Source organism: Cornus florida, unplaced genomic scaffold, assembly GCF_030987335.1.
Source record: "Cornus florida cultivar Cherokee Brave unplaced genomic scaffold, ASM3098733v1 CherokeeBrave_3.0.0_Hap2_Chr01, whole genome shotgun sequence".
NCBI classification, from domain to species: Eukaryota; Viridiplantae; Streptophyta; class Magnoliopsida; order Cornales; family Cornaceae; genus Cornus; species Cornus florida.
In genome coordinates, this window is record NW_026775571.1 from 30,975,456 (window position 1) to 30,996,779 (window position 21,324).

The 21,324-nt window shown below is 35.7% G+C and overlaps 1 protein-coding gene across 1 annotated transcript; it reads left to right on the forward strand.

Moving 5' to 3' along the window:
* Positions 1 to 7,123: 7,123 nt before the first annotated feature.
* LOC132293155 (pectinesterase 1-like) lies at positions 7,124 to 9,236 on the forward strand. The gene is made up of 4 exons (XM_059790538.1): positions 7,124 to 7,634; positions 7,747 to 7,950; positions 8,209 to 8,435; positions 8,773 to 9,236. The coding sequence occupies exons 1-4, from the start codon at positions 7,137 to 7,139 to the stop codon at positions 8,930 to 8,932; spliced, it is 1,089 nt and encodes a 362-aa protein (XP_059646521.1). The 5' UTR covers positions 7,124 to 7,136; the 3' UTR covers positions 8,933 to 9,236.
* Positions 9,237 to 21,324: the final 12,088 nt, after the last annotated feature.

Consider the following 21,324-nt stretch of genomic DNA (forward strand, 5'->3'; position numbering starts at 1 on the left):
CAATACAGTAAAACATGAATAGCCTCAATAAGGGCTTCACAATAAAAAATCACTAATTTAACACATGCAAGATATTCACAATTTTAAGACTAGAACTTTGAAAAACTTACCGGGAGTCCTCTAGACTTACGATTTTTTCAGTTTTCCCTCGGCAAACCTTGAGTCCCTAGAATCTCACAAAAATACTTAAAACACAATGTCAACAAAACCAAACAAGAAAATATACACAAAACACAATATTCATAATCAAACCAAAGTTAATCTTTGAACCTCAATTACAAAACAGTTTGCAATCCCCGGCAATGGCGCCAAAAATTGGTGGGTCTCGGAATATGCTACCAATTATAATCAACCCTTGCAATAGCACAAATCATTGTAAAATAGGGCTATCATAGGGGTAAGTCGAACCACAAGGACTGCAAGTTTATGGCAACCAAATTCTTTAAAATCACTTTGTTTGATGATAGAGGTGTAAGGTTTGGTTTTGTTTGTCACTTAAAAACTAGAATTGAAAATTGCATAAAACAAGAAATTGAAGGAATTCAAGATGAGAGGAACTTAGGTAGAGAGAGGTAAGGAATTGAATCAACTATCAACCTTATATACATGCTAGCTTGTGATTAACATGGGGAAAAACATATATATATATGACCATGATATGTAGCAACACTTGATTGCCACATTATCTTCAAGAAATTCATGAAATCAAGAGGCAAGTATAATCTATCAAAGTTTCACATGCTTGAACTACCTAAACTAGGGTGTAGCCTTAGACATGCTCACTAAGCTAGAGACTATCAAACCAAGAATAGTCCATCAAAGGAAGGCCCTAAGCTATGGACTATCAAACTTCTCAAACAACATGCCATTAAAAACCATTTCACAATCTCATTTCCATTCTCACTATGAAAATGCAAGCCATACAATTATGAGAAAATACAATCTAAGATAAGATAATAGATTCAACATAATCATTTATAGAATTTAAGATCCATTATATCAAGTGTAGAGCCCAAGATTATGAAACTACTATATATACATTTCATTCCCTAAATTGAACAAAACTAAAGCATGCTTACTAGGAAGGGCTTCATTACCTCCCTAAAAAGGGAGTTAGTTACCCATAGAAGCAAGGGAGGAAGGAGTAGAGGAGATCTTCCCTTCCATTTTCGCACATAGGAGCCAAAATACACACAACCCTTAAGAACACAATATTTCTCTCACTAAAAAATCCTTACCATGTGAGATATGTTATTACAATGGTTCAAGCCTTCTATTAAGCAAAAATAACCTCCCAACAACTCTAAATTCGTAGCCCAAAATCCCTGAGAGAGTACAGACTTATCCCTTGAATCAAGGGGATAACATTAGGTGAAACAATATAGCCCACGACCTGTTGTCTGCAGCTTGGCAGGCGCCCACAGCACAGGGCGGGCGCCCACGGGATGCCAATGGTGCTTTCCACGTGCTACAGAAGGGCACCTTGGCTTTGATGGAGGCACTTGGCGGGCGCCCGCCAAATTTAAAACCTATTGGAGTTGAACCCCCACGAGATTTGGCTTGCAATGGAGGGCAATGGTTGGCGGGCGCCCGCCATACAAGCTCCATGGCTCTCAATTTCCTTCTGAGTTGGCTTTGGTTCAGCCCGATGATGCGATCATCCTCCTTAGCACTTTTTGCAAAGATAACCATGAGTTTAAGGGATCATTGGCTTGGCCAAATTGAAGGTCCCCAGCAGCAGCATGCTTTGATTTTCAAGAACTCATCAAAATCTCACTTTTAACTATTTTTTGGGAACCAACTTGAAAGTAAACAGAAACATGCAAATAAAGCTAATATATACAATATGATCAACTAATGGACTTAACTAATGCAAATAAGGGCGCTTGAATATGCAATATTCGCCGCTTATCACCACTCCAAGTGGAGGCGGCTCCATTGTGAGTGGAGGTGGCTCCACTGTGGGCAGAGCCTCTCCTTTTGGATAGAGCTTGCTCTTTTTAGAAGGGAGCATGCTCCATGGTTGGGACTTCAACGGGAAGTGAAATTTGGCTACTGTTTTGGGGTTTTATGGTTCCAGAGATGATTTGGATGTTGATGAGGGTTTAAAATATTATTATTTGACATATTTAAATCCCAGGAAGCATAATTTACATGCATATGCTATAAGTTAAACAATATGTTGTTTTAAGTAAATTTATATATTTTTAATAGATGATTTAGTTACTTAATATTGTTTTGACAATTTAAGTGGGTGGATATTAGCATTAAACTAATTTAATCAATTAATTGGATTTAAATAGTTTAATTACGTCCTAGAGGTTGAAACAATCTATTTGAGCTGCATGTTAATTTATTATATTGTAAAGATTAAATGCATGTTACTTGGAGTTGTTATTTTGCTTAAATATATGTAACGATTATATATGTGATTTTTATCATGTTATTTTGGATTATTTGATGTACTGCTTTATCTGTTGCATCATGTATTGGATTATGTGATTTAATGCACCGATATGAGATGGTGACATTCTAGGGATGGATTAACTTATCAGTTAAGTCCTACCTATTTTATGTAAAGGGATGGATTAACCAAAATAATGTTGAGTCCTACCTATATTTAAGTCAGGTCAACTGAACAAGTTGAATGACTTATAGATGATTAATTATAGTTGGCTAGGATGAATTATATATGTATAATTATGGTGCCATGATAGTCTCAGGATCATGGTTAAGATGCGTATATTGCTGGGGATGTATAGCTAAATATAATGTAGTTGTGTACTCTGGTAAGTCTAGGTACTCATGCCCACTATATGTGCGTTTTGTATATTGCGTACTATTTAGGTTGAGATAACCCTATAGTCTAGTGAGGTTCCTTTTAGTGTGTATCTATATATATGTACGGACTACTAGATATTGTTGGATTGACTAGGGTGTATACGTGTATTGGATCTCTGCTTGAACTGTAGTAGGGTAGAACTTGTTTGTGGGCCTGACCCACCCTTATTTTTCAGGTGTTCATCAAGAATAGGGATTGTTCATGCTAAAAAGGGATCATCTACTTCGTTCTTTTGGTTTATCTACCTAGGAGTTTCCTTTATGATTCAGTATCTAGTTATAGATAGTTGTTTACTTTTGATTATTGTTTTGAGATTTTCTAGGGGTCTACACGGTATGGATTCCCAAGTTGTATTATTGGAGAATTAATTGTATCAGAATAATTTATTATTTAATGGAATTTTATTCTGAGGTTTTAATTAAAGGATTATCATTTTAGTTTTCTTTCAGAAATTTATTTATTCTTATTTATCTATTTTGTATTCTGTGTTCAATTATTACCGATTTGTTTTTTATATCCTCGGGTATTTAGGCGTGGGCCTGACCAACCCGTATCTGAAAATCTGGGGGTATCACAGGCATGCATGCAATAGAGGAGGGCCAGACCTCCTCCCAGTCATCGGTGGGCTCTCCGGCCCGGTTATCAACCCCTGTAAGTCCTCCATGGACCAACTTCTTTATGGCCTCCGACGCAAAACCATTCAAGAACTTGACGTACCATGAATGTAATTGAGGAACTAAGGTCTCTATTCCTCTCTCTGATGTTTCGACAAAGATTGATTATTGGAAGAATTCTGTTGTAGGCTACATAATGGGAAATGACCTTTCTATCATAGGTTTAAATCATTTGTGGAACGACGTTGGTCGAAGAATAATACGCTACTGTATCTAAAGCAAGGTTTTTTCATGGTTAGGTTTGACAACGCAGAGGATAGTCAGATGGTTTTATGAAGGATTCATACGTTTGAAGGGCGCCCAATCATTCTGAAACGTTGGTGTATGACTTTTCCACTCCTCAATGTGGCGATTGCCTGAAATTGCTCATGATGATTACTTAAAGGATTAGTGTCATAAATCACGTAAGTTTGCCCTTTTGGGTTAGCCACAAGTTGACTAGGTAGCTTCTCATTCTCTTTATGAGATAAAGTACTAGCTATTTGCCTAACTTGAGCTTCTAACTTAGCTATGGCCTGAGAATGAGAGTGGAGTAATAATTTTTTGGAGGAGGAGGAGGAGCTTGATTAGCTTGATTTCAAAATTAAGGAGGACGATAAACATATGATTGATTGAAAGAATTATTTAGGGGCTGAGAATTGGATTGATTTGAAACTATCCCTAAGATTGTGGGATAGTGTTACCTTGGCTTTGATTCCATCATGATATATTTGGATGATCTCTCCATCCCAAGTTATAATTATTTGAATATGGATTATAACCTGGTTTGAAGAATGTGGCATTGGCTTGCTCTTAGGCGAGTTCAGAAGATTGCCTTGTTAGAGGACAATTTTCAACAAGATGTGAAGGATTAGAGCAAATAGAGCACACCTCATGTGGAATAGAGGAGTTATATGCGTCCAAGCGGGGCGTCAATAATAAACCACTAACTAAAGCACGAATTCACAAAGAAAACAGTTAAATATGGGTATCGATTTAAGAAGATTGCGAAGCTTATGGCAATCAGATTTCAACGACTAATTTTATGTTTGTTAATGTCACAAAATATGGTTTGAAGATTTGTTGTTTATTTGTTGCTTGCATAAAAATTAAATAAAACTGATTCGAATTCAAAGATTAAAATAACAATTAAAGGGAGGCTAGGGAATTGAGTTCAGCAAGACCTTGTAATCATGCTTTAATGTAATTAACTTGGGGAAACAACCACATGTAAAGTTAAAGTGTAGAAGTAGAAAACAACTACAATAATTTTCTAGAAATTTATACAATTCAATACTAAGCATAACCCATCTGCGGTTGACATGGTTCATCCACCTAAACTAGGGTGTGGTATGAGCCATCTTCCCTAGGCATGGCTTATCAAGGTCTTGACATTACATATTTTAGCACAAGAAATCAATTCTCTGGCATAGACTATCTTTAGTTGGCATAAACTATCTACCTAACTACATTAATCTAGGGGTGTAGCATAGTCCATCTTCCCTTGGCATAATCTATCTAAATTCATACATAACATGCCTATAATCCCATTTCATAAACTCAATCTTCATTGTCACTTATAAAGATATCAAGAATATAAATATATAATCATAGTTCTAAGACAAAAATTACATGGTGTATATACTTACATATATATATATATATATATATATATATATATATATATATTCTGCCCAGATCATACCTCAATTTAATGTAAATACACAAATTGAAAATACATTTTCTTCTTATTCATGAAACTCATCACATACAATAATATTCCCCAAACTAAATTACAAAGACTACATGACTACTTTGATCAGGGCTACCTTAATACCTTATGAGGGAATTTAGCTCATCCTGGTGGTGGTTGAAGCTCCAATGGTTGAAGAGGAAGCCTCCATCTTCAGCTCCATAGCAGCCACGCCCAAGAACACTCAAGAACCCTAGCTATTCTTCACTTTCTCTCTAGAAATTTACAAAATTTGAATTCTCAAAATGATATATGATCCGAGATACATCATTATACATGTGTATGTAACCCCTTCTAGCATAATCAGGTTCAAAACCCCTAAAAATCGTGCATTCATGTAGAGAGGAGGGAGAAAAGTACCTGAAATTTCAAATCTGCTCAAAGTTCGCAGGTGTGTGTCCGGATGCAAGGAATGGTGTTCGGACGCTGAGTGTCCATAGGCTTGTCATGGCGCGCTGGCCTCTTGTTGGCATGGCTTGTGGTCTTGGGCGTCCGAACGAAAGGCTGAGCGTCCAAACGCAATCCATGTATGTGGATGTAAGTTATAGTGGTTGAACCACATTATATTCTTGTATTATTCATAGTTTAATTTCTCTCTTCAAATTTTATATCTTTCAAAATAATCTAAGTTTAATTTCTCTCTTCAAATTTTATATCTTTCAAAATAATCTAATACTTTTCAATTCAGCCCTTAGATTGCATTTCAATTCTCAATTATTTTGTAGCCAGTTTTCATTTAATCAGGAAAAAGAAAAAAATTTACATTTAATGAAGCATTGAATTTCCCAGTTAATTTTCTACCATAGTTTCCTTTACAAAATATCAAGGGTACGTGTGCTCGGCTGCATGGGATTGAAGTCTTGGAATTGGAATTGAAGAAAAGTTTAGTTCAAATTGCTGAGTTAATTTTCTCTAATTCTAAGTTCCAATTCCATACAGTGAACATAGCCTAAGAACTTTCTGCACGTTTGTAAAGTAGACTCTGTCGTCACTCTTAAAAAATAAAATTATACCCAAACACATTTTGGCATGAAAACCGGGCAGAACTAGTGTTGAAAGCAGCTTAAACCCCCTTTTTTCTAAGGAAGATTAGTTACCAAATAGGTTACTGATGGAATGAACTCAAGTTGGCATCATCAATTAGAAAACTAAAAATATATAGATGAACTAAATTTATAAGATTGCATAGCTTTGGTAGTTTCCATTCAATCATCCTATTCGGAGTGTTCAAGAAAGCAAAACTTCTATGCCCTAACTTCATGTAACTCAACCTTAGCTTAACCCAAAAGCAAAAAAGAGATTTAGCTAATTAAATTTTAGTTTATTTGAGATGAATGTTGATGGGAATAAAAAAGTACGCAGTCGTGCAACTAAGTGTTTTGACACGTAGATTTTTGGGGCCATTACAAATGCAGACCCCATCTCAGCAACCCAACGTCCCACTTCCAAAAATATTGACAAGTGTAAATCGAAAAAAAAAAAATCTTTATGCATGGAGAATAATTCTTTTTCATCTCAAATTACTTTTCTACCGATCCAAATATTTAAATGGGTTTGGCGTCAATCCAAATCCATGGTCAATTGGTAAATTCTATCAATAGTCAATGCAATTAGACAACTTTTGATGAAATGCCCATCTCTATCAAATACTATAAGCCTATACCAACATATTATCAGTGGAGGTGGCCGAAAATAATCCTTAATTCTGATCATTCATAATACATGGAGGGCATTTTGATGGACTGTGTCACGAGCGAAAAATCCTCTATATCACATATTTCAAATTTTTCTCTCCTTCCAGCTGTATAGCCTAACATATACACATATATATATATATAGACACACACAAGAAAATTAAGAATTAAGAGAAAAGACCAACACATATAACATGGCGGCGAAAAAGACATTCGCCGTCATATTTACAATTATTCTCAGCATTTTCTCCACCACTGCCGTCCCCGTCCCCGTACCGGACAACACTCCACCAATCCCGGTGGAGAGGGCCCAAGTGGACAGTTGGTTTCAGACCAATGTGAAACCGCACAAGGAGCGGACGAACGGTTTGGACCCTCCCCTTGTGCAGGCTGAGAACAATCCCAAAGTGATGAAGGTGGGTAAAGATGGCGAATTCAAGACGGTGATGGATGCAATTAAGAAAATCCCAGATGGAAATACTCAACGGGTGATCATCTCAATTGCGCCCGGAATTTATACCGAGAAAATCATCATTGATAAAAAGAAGCCATTTGTCACCTTGTTAGCTAGTGATCCAAAGAATATGCCAACTTTGGTTTTTGGCGATACAGGAGCAGCCAAAGGAACTATGATGTGTGCTAGTGTGATAGTTGAGTCTGATTACTTCAGTGCTACCGGTGTAATTTTTAAGGTCCGTGTGTGTATATATATATATGTATGTATATTTACACTTACACAATACACAATTTGTTTTCCTCTCTTCTTTATTGATTAGTGTGAATTCCTGTGTGTTGGTGTTTCAGAATTCGGCACCAAGGCCGAAGCCCGGACAACAGGCACAGGCAGTCGCGCTCAGAATCTCCGGGGACAAGGCCTCATTCTATAACTGCAGATTCCTTGGATTTCAAGACACACTTTGTGATGACAAAGGCAAACATTTCTTTCAGAACTGCTACATTGAAGGAATCGGCGATTTCATCTATGGCACTGGAAAATCTCTTTACGTGGTTAGTATCAAGAATTAATCTCTAACAATAAACAATTAATAATATAAAATAATAATGATAATTAGCTTGAATTTTCAAAAGAAAATATATTAATAAAAGTGACCAATGATTTCATTTAAATCATTGCAACACCATAACAAACAATTGTTTTTATGTTTGATAACTAAAATTTAATTTTTTTTCCTATGATTAAAGGTATGCACATACATTGATTTTTTTCTTAATAGATTAACAATGTAATGGAATTTTTTGATGCAGAACACAGAAATACATGTGATAGAATTCCCTCAGGCATTTATTACGGCACAAGGAAGACAGACCGCTAATGAAGATTCCGGCTTCTCATTCGTTCATTGCAAAATTACTGGCACAGGCAGAAATGCTGACTTAGGCAGAGCTTGGAAGCCTTTCGCCAAGGTGGCTTTTGCCTACACTGAAATGAGCGATGTGATCAAGCCTGAAGGATGGAATAACAAAGATGAAAAGTGAGTCATCATCTTATATATACATTAAATATTGATATACATATGTAATTTCTCTATAAGTTATCAGTTTTTCAATTTTTGAGACCAATTATTTCTAACTATATTGTTAATTGGAGGTTTGACCTGGGTTGGCTATTATTTTTTTTTTCCTAATTGATACTCACACACCCTCCTCAAGGAATTGTTTGCACACCAGAAGAGCGAACTTTAGACCCAAGGGTTGTCCATTATTGTATAACATGATGAATTGTACTATGCAAAACTATGTTCCTATATATAATTTACGTACATATTTATATTGCTACTAATGAAAAGGTAATGACGGATTTAATTGCAGGACGGTTACTTTCGTAGAATTCAAGAACACGGGTCCAGGGTCCAATCCTGGAGGAAGAGCTAAATTCTCGAAGCAGCTAAGTGATGCAGACGTTAAACCCTATATCAGCCTTGGCTTTATAGAGGGTTCCAAGTGGCTTCTTCCTCCACATAAAGCTTAAAATCTACTGCAAGAATAGGAAGATTGACACAGGTGGAAAAGATGGAAGAAGGAAAACTAATAACAAGAGATCTCACTTTCTACCACTGCGAAAGTGAGATCTCGTCTCATTCAAATCTTCGTATTGTTTAACAAAAGCTTTTTTTTATTTTTTTTTTTTGTTTCAAGACATTGACTACAAATTAATAAATGTTTGAAGCTGGATCAATGGTATTTTGATTTCACGAATGACAAACCTAAAGAACTTGAGGCATGGATCTCGGCGTGAATGTTGTAGCATGTTACAGCATTATATGTTTCATTTTCTCTCCTTATCTCTTTACTTTCATTTGTCTATAATAGATTATTTGTTTTTATTTTTATTTAATTATCATTAACACAAATCATATAATTGAATTAGATTGCAAATTTTGGCCAAGACCCAATTCACCCTCCCCCTCTTGGGTCATTACTTACGTAATAAAATGGTTTATCTAATAATATAATTCTTGTACATGAACCTCATATATATCGAATATGCCTTATGTCTTCATGTACGGAAAAGCATTCTTTTTTTACAACTAAAACTGAACGAAGCCATGCCTTAGGTCTTCATGTACGTAAAAACATTCTTGTTGTACAACTCAAGCTGAATGAATCCACGACTACAACTGGACGAAGCTACCAAAGAGGTCATTTCAACCGACCATATGCCATATGGCGATGACATGGCACTTTGGTCATGACTATGCGAGTAAATGTAGCAAGAAGAATCAAATATGCATGGTGACATTTAGAGAACATTTAGGAGAAAAACATGGCAGTTGATATAAATATAAGATCGCCGGTTCTTTTCTTTTTTTTTTTTTTCATCTTGATAAAAAAACACACTCACACCCACACCCCCACCCACTTGACCAATTCAGATTTCCACTAGATTACAACATTTGGTTGTAAGATGTACAAATTGAAGATCCTCTTATAAAAAGAGCTCTTTACTTAATTTTCCTTAATAGTAATGTAATCTAGTACTTTTCAATTAAGCCCTTAGATTGCATTTTAATTCTCAATTAGTTTGTAGCCAGTTTACATTTAATCAGGAAAAAGAAACAAGGTTACATTTAATGAAGCATCGAATTTCCCAGTTTCCTTTACAAAATATTTAGAGTGTATTCAACTGCATGAAATTGGTGCTTTAGAATTGAAATTGGTAATTAGAGAAAATTTTAATTTAATTTGCTAAATTAATTTTCTCCAATTTCAAGATTTCAATTCAATACAGCTGAGCATATCCTAAGAACTTTCTGCGCCTTATACTGTGTTTGGAAAGTGGACTATGCCGTCACTCTGAATAAAAAATAAAAAAAAAATTTATGCCCAAACACATCTTGGCATGCAAGCCTAGTGGGACTTGTGTTGAAGGCAGCTAAAACCCTTTTTTTCTGATGAAGTGAACTCAAGTTGGCACCAAACAGGTTACTGATGGGGTGAACTCAAGTTGGCATCATCAATGATCAACAAAAAAGCAATTGACCTCAATATAAATGAACTAAATTTATAATATTGCATAGCTTTTGTAGTTTCAATTCAATCAACTCTTATACGAACTGTTTAAGACAGAAAAACTTCTAAAACCTAACTTTATGTAACTCATCCTTAGCTTAACTCAAAAGCAAAAAAGAGATGGGCAATCTGTTAATAGAAAATATTATCACTTCAACCCCCATGTAGAAACAACAAGTCCAACATAGCTACACCTAGTGTGAGATATATATTTCGTAATTGGCTAATTTCGATGTCAAAACAATTCCGATCGAGTTATAAAATTTCAGTTCAGAATTTCAAGATTGAAGATCGGAAGCAAATTTGAAGAAGTTCATGTGTTCATGCTTATTTACACTCCGGGATAAAGAGAACAATGCTTTAGAAAGGTATGTGAGTGTATGAGAACACTTAGGAAGTTTTGAAAGTTTGAAACACAGGTTTTTAGGAAGTATTTACATTCTGCCCAACTTGAACTGGTTCAAGAATTTTAGAACATGTTCAGCTTTTGAGGATTTTTTTTTTTTTAATTTAAGTCTGCCCAACTTGAAATGGTTCAACCACCCTGAACCGGTTCAAGCATCACAAAATGTTTATATTATTTTTTTTCAAAAACTTACTGGCCAACTTGAACTAGCTCAATCACCATGAACCGATTCAAGGTCTCCTGATTCGTTTTGGTAACTTACCTTCCTGGTCTGTTTTGATTCCTATTTGGTTTAGACTTCCTTCCAAAATCTTATGCATGAATTTGACTAGATTTCTAAGTATTCTTAGGTATTCCAAACTTCTATATAATCTCTCTTTTATTCAACATTGAGCATGGCTTTTGGAACACAAATTCAATTTTTTTAGAGAGCCTTTTGAGAGATATTTTTCAGAAAATCAAATTTGATTTTTTTGTTTTTGTTTTGAGAACACACACACACATATACACGAGTGATTTAGTTGTGTTGTTCTCTATCTCATTGGAATTCGAGTATAATTGAAGATTCAGATATTTCGAAAAGCATATATATTTCTTCTACATCAAATTCAAATCTTGAAAAAAAAAAGGTGAAGCGATCACACTTTGAAAAGGTCAAAGCATTCAAGAAGTATTGTTTGATATACCAGCAATCCTTCTACAGGGATCAAGAGAAAGCCTGGAGTCAAGAACTATTGGACGGGACATCACAAAGCCGGAGATTATCAGTGATTGGATTTTTGGTAGATTGATAGGGTGTGAGCCTGATTTAAAGACCACTGTACTTTGTTTCATAAATAGTGGATCGTTTTGCTTTGGACTGCACAATCCACGAGGTTTTTCCTACACAATTGGTCTGTTATACCAATTGGGGTTTCCTCGCTAAAAGTCCTGGTGCCATATCTTTAACTCTACTTGCTTTACTTTTCAATATTTATCTTTGTGATTGTGAATATTTAATTAATCATATTGCTTAGGTAAATTAATCAATCACAAAAATTGGGCAAGTTGACATAATAATCTCATCTAGGTTATTTAGGAAGTTAATCACAATTAAATCAACTAACAGCTTCCACACTACGTACCTTACACCTAGTTCGTCCCAATCACCTGTAACACAGAATAAAAAACCGTGCCACTAGTCTACAAAAAAGAAAAGTGAGGGGAAAAGAATTACATTAAAAACCATGCCACTAGTCTACGGCTTCCGAAGTAAAATGTTCATATGAAAGAAAAGCCTATTCAAGTGTGTGTTCGCACATACTTTTTCCTATAAAATCCCAACTGATGTACTCTCACGACCAATGGTTTTAGATGTGTAATATATTACAATCGAGAAACACCAATTTTAAATTTATAAAGCCACTACCCAACTAAATTTGGAGTATAACGAGTAAGGATCGAACACGGGGACTATAGGCTAGATTGAAATTAACATTAATGAGCGTCATATTGAAAAGATAATTATTGTTCTGTTTAACTAATTGTGAAATTAAACTAATTAGGAATGCAATGAGATTGTGTGGAATTGAAATTGGATTAAGGCTTCGACTTCACCACAAAGCCTATGCAATTGTACCAATTACCGTCAATCAATGGGGAAAAAGGGTTATAGTGTGTTGTGTGTTGTTTGTTGTCGATCCTACACCTAGTTGCACAAAAGTGATGTGAAAATGTGGCCAAGTTTGAATTTATAGAATGCCACTACAATTACTAACAATTAATATAGGTAGAGTGAGTAGGGATCATCCCAAGGGAAAGGAGTGGTGCTTTGGAATCAATGATGGAATAGTAGGTCAAATGATTAAAAAGGGTTTGATTTGATTAAACTATTGGTTCAATTAAAACAATGAAATTAAGTGACGATTTAGAAATTAGAGAAAGTAATATGAGAGGAAGATCTTGGGGCTTAGAGTTCACCACTAAGCTTTACTTCACCAAACACTAGAAATTATAATTTAATGGGGAAATTCAAGTTGTAAAATGTGTGTGTGTGTCACTAATTAAAAACTAAGCATGGGTGGCAAATAAACATAAATTGTCTAGTCAATCTAGTGAATAGAACAACCTATCAAATGAGACCATTAACCATTCAATTAAACCACAATTAGTGCACACACAAAAATCTAGAGAAATATACTCTTTGCACTCATAAGTATGGAATATCAAATAACAAGAATGGATTGTCCACTTACCTAAGAAATAAAAGCAATTACACTACAACTAAACTAGTGACATGAAAATTAAGCTAATTAAACTAAGGATGTGGCACAATCCATCAAGAAATGAGTATGATCATCAAATAAACCACCCACAATAGTTGTCAATTAAGTACTATGTTTTAACCATTACTAGATTTATAACATCAACACACATAGACATGCATTAATTTCATTAAATTTAGAGAAAAACACATAAACATTTATTCTAGCATACATAGACATATGGATAGAATTAAATGATCAATTGAAAGCATTAATCCATACAAATCAAGTCAAAATCACAAGATCTATATTTATTCAAGGTCAAAACATTTATTATAACTAAAATCCCCAAAAATATTCAAAAGACTAGGTTTAGGAAGCAAACTTAGGGGTTATCCCTATCCCCAAGAAAAAGGATTTAGCCACTCATTGTAGTGGTCATAGAACCCTTAAGGGCTAGCTTAGAGGTTGGCATCATCATCTTTATCCTTACTTTCTCTCTAAAACTATTTCTTCCTAAAACCCTAGTTTTAGAGAGAGAAACTATTTCTATAACTGGTAAGAAAAATTATATGATATCTCTACAATAATAATTGTTCAATTAATCTATTACAAGCCTCTTTAAGTAGGCACCAAGTCAGAAATACAGCCAATGATTGGAGGAAATTCGCAGCTACCAAAGTTAGGTGAAGTCCGGCACGATTGGGAATTAGACAGCACATTGCCAGTAGTCAGTTCGATCGATCGAAGGGAACTTCAATCGATCAAAGACTTGCTTTGATTGATTGAAGATGACGTGTCATCAAAAATATCTTCTGGTCGCCTTCCATTTCGATCGATTGTAGCCAACTTCGATCAATCGGGACTTCCTTCGATTAATCGAAGTTCCTCTGGTGTAGTTTTTTTGACTTCTTTCCAATGTTGCTCCTTTGCTCCAAAATTGAGCTAAATGGCTCTTATTAGTCTGTTTAAACTTTGTTGACCTGAAATTGGCAAAAACACAATTAAGTACTAAGAGATGAAAGTAAGATAGATGAATGGACTAAAATACCCTAACTTAGGTGCTAAAATGCGTCTTATTTGAGCACTTATCACATCCCCAAACTTAGATATTATTAGTCCCTAGCAATGAACTACAAGAAGAAGAGAGAAATAAATAACTAAACAACTATGAACTAGAAAGCAATGAAATGATAACGCCACTTTCGTAGGGAACACGATTGCATTTAGCGTATGCAACAAGCCTTTTAAACCCCTAAGTTACCCCTAGTGGACTAGTGAAGTCTTGTGAGGGTTTCCAGAAATGCTACCCATAAACTTTGAGCTCTTTCGCACTAAAGATGCACCAATATACAAAACAAGCATTGGAAGAGAACTACTTCAAATATGCAATTTTTCAACCCTTTCCAAGCAATCTTCCAAAATTTCAACACCAAGCAAGCAAGTATAGTCCTCCACACATTAAGACAATGATCATGCAAATCAAAACAACTCTAGAATCATTTTTAAGTGAACCGGCATCAAATATGTTGCTATTTAAGCCAACTAAAGAAATGATCACATCCGGCCTCATACTAGCACACAAATCTAGTACCGATCATCAAGACAAAAAATGGACCTTTTATTAAAACTTTATTCAACTTGGTGCACTTATTCTTTTCCCTCGATTTTTTTTTTTTTTTACTAACCTAGAGGATCAAAGATGGAAGCATGGTATAATGCAGTGATCTATTAAGCTCTCTAGCGATCCACTAGGTCGAGCGTTAGGTCAATGACTGCCAAACCGGAAGGCTTTAGGGCATTAGGTGTTTAAACACCCCTAAGGACTTAGAAGCTCAAATTAACTAGGTTGCAAATCAAAACAACCTCCATCTAATCATTTCTCACTTCTCACCTTTGGGGAGAAGTCCTCACTTTTATTTATTTATTTATTTTTTTAACCTAGAGTTTGGCCCTCTACTTTTTGGCGTGAGAAATTATGTGCTTGATGAGGCTAGAATCCCGGCTACTCAATGAAAATGGTTTGTTATCCACTTTTTGTCAAGATGAAAGCTTTCAATGCACTACTAACTCAATTGGGATATAACCAAATCTATAATCAATAAAGCATGTACCCCATAAATGAATGCTAATGTGCATTTGTGCTAATGTAGAATTTTAGAGTGAATCTCAAAACAATCACAAAATCAGGATAATGTGGACCACAAATGCAAGCAAGATATCAATTTTTTGAAAAATTTACTCTTAAGTGGCATCCACAAAGCACACAAGGAATATTGGACTCTCAAGTTAAATAATTTTTAAATTCTAAGTATTATGGTCCTCAAAAGATCAAAATCATGGCTGAAGACTCTCAAATCATATCACATGCATAAAAACTAAGTGTGACATGTAAAATATGCTAACACACCCCCAAACTTAATCTGTGCATTGTCCTCAATGTGCAAAGAAGCAACAGATAATGGAAAGAGTATACCAATTGGGTGACGCAAAAGGGACTCGGCAACGGAAGCTTAGCTTTGGAAGGTGCACCCCCAAACTTAGATTCCGAAAACCTGTCTGAAAATAATCACACTAACAACTGTAAAAACATATGCATCAATGATAAAATATGAGAGCTGAAACTGAGAACTGGACAAAAATCATAGCATCTAGCAATGTAAAGCTCAGAATATCCAAAACTAATATCAAAATCCAAAAAATCCATATATAGCAAGTAAATCCTTAACCAAATATCCAAAGATCAATGTATAAGCAAATGCAATGCAAGAAATAATATCCAAAATAACCAAAACCAGTGCAAGTGTCAAGATAGTGCAATAATATCTTAGTAACAGCAGTGTATCAGATAATAAGTAGTATAGAGAGAGAATGACGGAATTAGGGAACAGGATCTGGAGTCATCATATCAGCAATGTGCTAGAGCATGGCAGACATCTCAGTGCTGTGGCGAGTGAGAGAAACGGTAAGGTCAGTCTGCAATGCTCCAAGTTCACGTCTTACCTTAGCTACATTTGCTCTCAAGTCATCGTGTCTCCATAGCAAATCATCATGTCTCCTCACCAGATCATCATGCCGCCTCGTGACATCCTCATACCGCCTGGTCATATCAACTCTAAAGGAAATAAAGTCTGTGTATAGCTAAGCAACCTCAGATCTGTAGCTAGAATCAGTGCTGGCATATCGGGATCGAGTGTCGGTCTGTGCTATTAGCTCTGAGGGAGGGACAAGAGAGGGGTCAGTCTGCTGAGATGTAATAGGTACATCTGGTTGTGAGCTAGAAGCTGCAGTGTTAATGCGACACCTCTGTCTGGGAGGAGATCTATCTGCGGCATCCTCTGTAGCTGCCTCCTCTGCTGTTCTCTACTGTGCCTGTTATCTTTTCATATCACTGTTCTTCCTATTCTTGATGCAAGAATTATAAGTCTTTGTCCACCTGGCCTAATCATAAGCTCTCCTATCTCTCTCTGCATCAGTCTTTGGAATCTCTTCTGGGTCAAACTGATAACCCTGATCCAGTAGTAGTTGAGTAATCAGATGGCTATAAGCCAAAGGCCAAGTCGCAGCTTTAGAATTATGCGTATGATGCAGATTCTTCCAGAACTTGTGCATGAGCTCCCAGATGAATGAAGGAACATAAATCCAATAACCTTGGCTCAAATAGTATAGAGCCTGAAAAATCCCCTCTCGCCTCTGAGTACTATGGCCTGATGGAAAGGCATTAAGGTGCAACATGGAATCAAAGAACTAATACCGAGGATCAATGTCAACTCGGTCTGCAAATGTGTTTCCCTCAAAGGCAGCATGTGGAGATAGAGTAGCTACTATAGTCAGCTCAGAGGGAAAAGGTAGAGCGCTAGGAAACAATGGATCCTGAGAATCAGTAGCCAATGGAGAAGAGTGGGGGCATCGGCAAATAACCATTATAGCCGAGAAAGAAATGTCGATCTCCTGACCGTCAATAGTGGTATGTAATAGAAGTCAATTATCCGGATCCATCCAAAAATATTGGTAGAATAATGCAACCAGCCTGGGATAGACAACTATGTCTGTTGGTGTCATAATGGCATCAATGCCCCTCCGAACAAGCTTATCATAGGACCACTTGGTCTGGTCTAACTTGAAGAATAGATTATGGTTGAATCTGTACTCGATCTCCAGCTTCTTACGGGAGTAAGACTCATTAGGAACCTCTCGAATAATAGGATGCTCGGCTTCTATGGAAGATGGCTTGGAAGGTACTGCTGTAGATGCAGAAGATGAAGACAACGAAGACTCTGCCTCTGGAGGAGGAGGAGGAGGATATGTTACTCTCTGTACTCGTTTTCTAGCAAGAGTCTTTTGTCTACACTGTATTTCCAAAAGCAACAAGAATAAATCAGTGCACAGGTATAGGATAAGGTAAGCAACTGATAAGAAAACACAAAACGTGCCTGAATCAAGTAGAAACAGAGAATAGATAAGTAGGATCGTGCCTGTGTAAGAAATGATTAAGAAAACTTTAAAATTATCAAAGCATAATAAGCAATCTCAGATGAGCAGTGATGGCATAGAGGGAGAAAAGTCACATTTGGAGCATTTTGAGCAGAAATATAATCAACAGGACAAGTATAGGTTGTGATGTACATAAATGATGTAACATGCATTCACAAACCTAAAACTCAAGTAGATATTCCAATGACATGACAAGTATACCCTAGGACGACATCGTATCAATTCCTAAGCAAGAATGTCTACAAGTGCAACAGTTAAGATCATATGGAACAGACAGGATAACATGGAGTATAGAATCATGGCAAATGTCAACCTAGGACTTAAGAAGCAGGCATGTCATGTAATAAAGACTAAGTGGATTGCATGGTTACAAAACACTACAATCCAAGGCATGTTATGACAGATAAGTTTAAGAAAGAATCCTGGACATTATATGTAACTAGATGGTGTATATCTGAATGATGCACAAGTAACAACAAACTCCAGACAAAGAAATATCCTGTACTTCAATGCAACAAAATCAAAATCTTATGATCACTCATAGCTCGTGACCCCTCTCTAAGGCTTAAATGAAGCAGAGAATGGTTAACAACTGAGAATACAAGAAGCTTACCGTCATGGAGTCAAAATCTAGACCGAAAAGAACCTCGGTCATAAGCCCTTACTTGGCTCTCAAGAATGGATCACAAGTGTAAAATATCAAGTAAATGGTATTAAAATAGATAAATTCAAGACAAAGCAAACATATCCTCAGACTCAGGTCAAATTTCATTTCAAAATTCAATTAACACACGCAAATGGATGGAAAGGAATCAAATGGAACAGGGTTCAACTTAAACAAGGGCATTTTGGTCAACTTTGGAATTACTTTGAAAACTTTGGAGTCAAAACATTCAATTGCATTGTATAAAAGTTTCATTACAAAAATCATGCAATGAATGAATAACAAAAGAAGGAATCATGCAACTCGACTTCTCATTTTCAAAACAAAGTTCAAAATTTTCTTTTTTAGTCATTTGAATCCAACAAGTGTGATCACAGAGCATTTTAACATTTAAAGATTATTTTACCAAACAAGGCACTTGAATCATGAGCAAAAGTCAATTGTAGATCAAAACTTTTCAAAGAGGTCCATTTGAGGCATTTGAAGCATTTAAGACAACTTGAAACACATCTATCCATTTCATATTCAATACAATCAAATGAAACAAGTCGTGACTATGTTCACAACATTTCAAATTTTTCAATGCCATTACAAGTTCAAATTTTCAAAAATATTTCAAGTTCAAAAAAAATTTCCTTTAATTTCAAATCTCAAGACAAGAATTTTATTTTGACATTCAAATTTGCAATTTAAATCATCAAACAAAATTTGTGCTATTATGATATTTCAAAAGTCAAGAATTACACATTTCGAAGCAATTTGGATTTTCAAAACAATTTAAAATTTTCTTTCTTTTCAATTCAAAACTAAATTCTTAACTTCAAGACTCTTTCTAAAATTCCATTTCAAGTTTCAAAAACAAACCTCATGCCTTTTGGAATTAAAGTTTAAATCCAATTTTTCAAAAATTCGGCGTGGTTTCCCCTTAAAAATGAACATTCCCAAAATTTTTCAAACACAAACAAGTATTCATTTCAGTCACAATCAACAATCAATTAACATATGAAATTCAATTATAGCCATTCAATATTTCGACAAGGGTCACTACCCACAAAATTAATCCACAAATCCGAATAAAAATTACCCGTTCTCCTTCTAACTACTGAACAACCACAAACCATTCTCCATTTTTTTTTCAATGTAATCCCATCACTATGCAACCAAAATCGAAGGCAAATCCAAATTTAATTGTTTCAAAATTTTTAAACAAATTTTTTTTTTTTTCATTTGTAATTTTTTATTTTTTTTTTGTTTTTGATTTTTCAAAATTCTTATATCCACAAGCATATAAACAAATGCTAAATCAAATGCAAAATATAAAATAAAATAAAAACCAAATAAAACATGAAATAAAATAAACAAAAACAAAATAAAAATAAAAGAAATTGATTTGGTGCATACCCAATCCAAAGAGAGTAGAGGAGGGTGAAACGAAGAGATTTGGATGAAAATGGAGGTGTTTCGGCCTCATCGTGGCCGGAGAAAGTGATCGGAGACTCGCCGGAATTTTTAGAGGTCGCCAGAGATGGCAACTGAGCTTTCCTTGGTCTAAATCGGCCGAAAATGATGGATTTAAGGCTACCCAATAGAAAATAGAGAGAATGGATGAAGGATTTGGCCCTTGGGCCAAAAATCTCGCCGATTTCAATGGAGGTGAACGACGGCGAAGTGGAGGGTTTGCTTCGGCTTGCGGGCGCTGGAAGAAGAGCATGGTGGAGTGGTGGTGGTTCTGTTAGGGGAGATCGAAGGAGAGAGATTGAGAGATGAGAGGGAGATAAAGAAATCAGGAGAGGATAGAGGGTTAGTCAAGAGGGAGAAAGTGAAGAGAGATGAAGGAAGAGAGAGAAGGAAATAAGGAAAAGAAAAAGAAAAATAGGGGAGGAGAAAAGAAAAAGAAAAAGAAAAGAAAAATAATAATAATAAATTAGGGTTTGAGGAGGGAAGGTGAGGAGTCAAAGTATTTTTCGGAAGTTCAAATGATGCATTTTCGATTAATCGAAGGACTTCGATTGATTGAACACTTAGCTTTGATTGATCCAAACGGATTTCGATCGATTGAGCTGGACTTCGATCGATCGAAGTGGAAGGTGAAAAGTCACAAAATCAGTGGGTTCGATCGATCGAAGTGGAATTTCGATTAATTGAACTTTACTTCGATCGATTGAAACTTTACTAGAAGTGCACAAAATACAAGAATTTACCTCGAAGTTGGATTTTTCAATTCAATTCATATCTAAACGATGCAGGAAATATCAAAATAAGATTTGAGGGAGGAATAGGGTTGGCAAACCCTACAAAAAAAACTAGTTTTTAACGTCTCTAGCAACTCTTTGCCCGGATCAAAAATCGTGGTATGCATCCCCTCCTTGGCGGGGTGAATGGAATTTTGAATCCCACCCAACAAACTATTCCCTAAAGAACTTATTAGATTTGGTTCAAATGAAATTGATAGTCATTTATCAACAAACCTTTGGGCTTCCATGCCCTTTCAACACTAGGTTTCAAAACACTTCTTTTTAAAATCTTTTTGGAAGATAAATCATTCAATGTTTCAACACCAAGCAAAGACTCATTTTTTTCATTTTCAAAACGTTTTTCAACAACTCATACATCTTCATGCATGTCTATAGAATTTGGGGTTGGATTAAAAATGTTCAACTTAACTTTCATGTGACCAAATGAAATCTTCATTATCCCTGTCCTACAATTGATGTTGCCATTAACGATTGCCAAGAAAGGACGGCTAAGGATAACGAGAATTTGGCTCTTAGGATTTGGGACTGGTTCCGTGTCAATGACAACGAAATCAACTAGGAAGAAGAACTTGTCAATTTTAATCAATACATCCTCAATGATACCCCATGGCTTCTTAATTGATCGGTCAGCTAGTTGCAAAACTACCAACATCGGTTTCAAATCCCCTAAACCCAATTGAACATAAACCAAATAAGGGAGAAGATTCACACTCGCTTCTAAATCAAGAAGAGCCTGATTAATAACATGGTCACCAATAGTGCATGAAGTGGTTGGTGAACCGGGGTCTT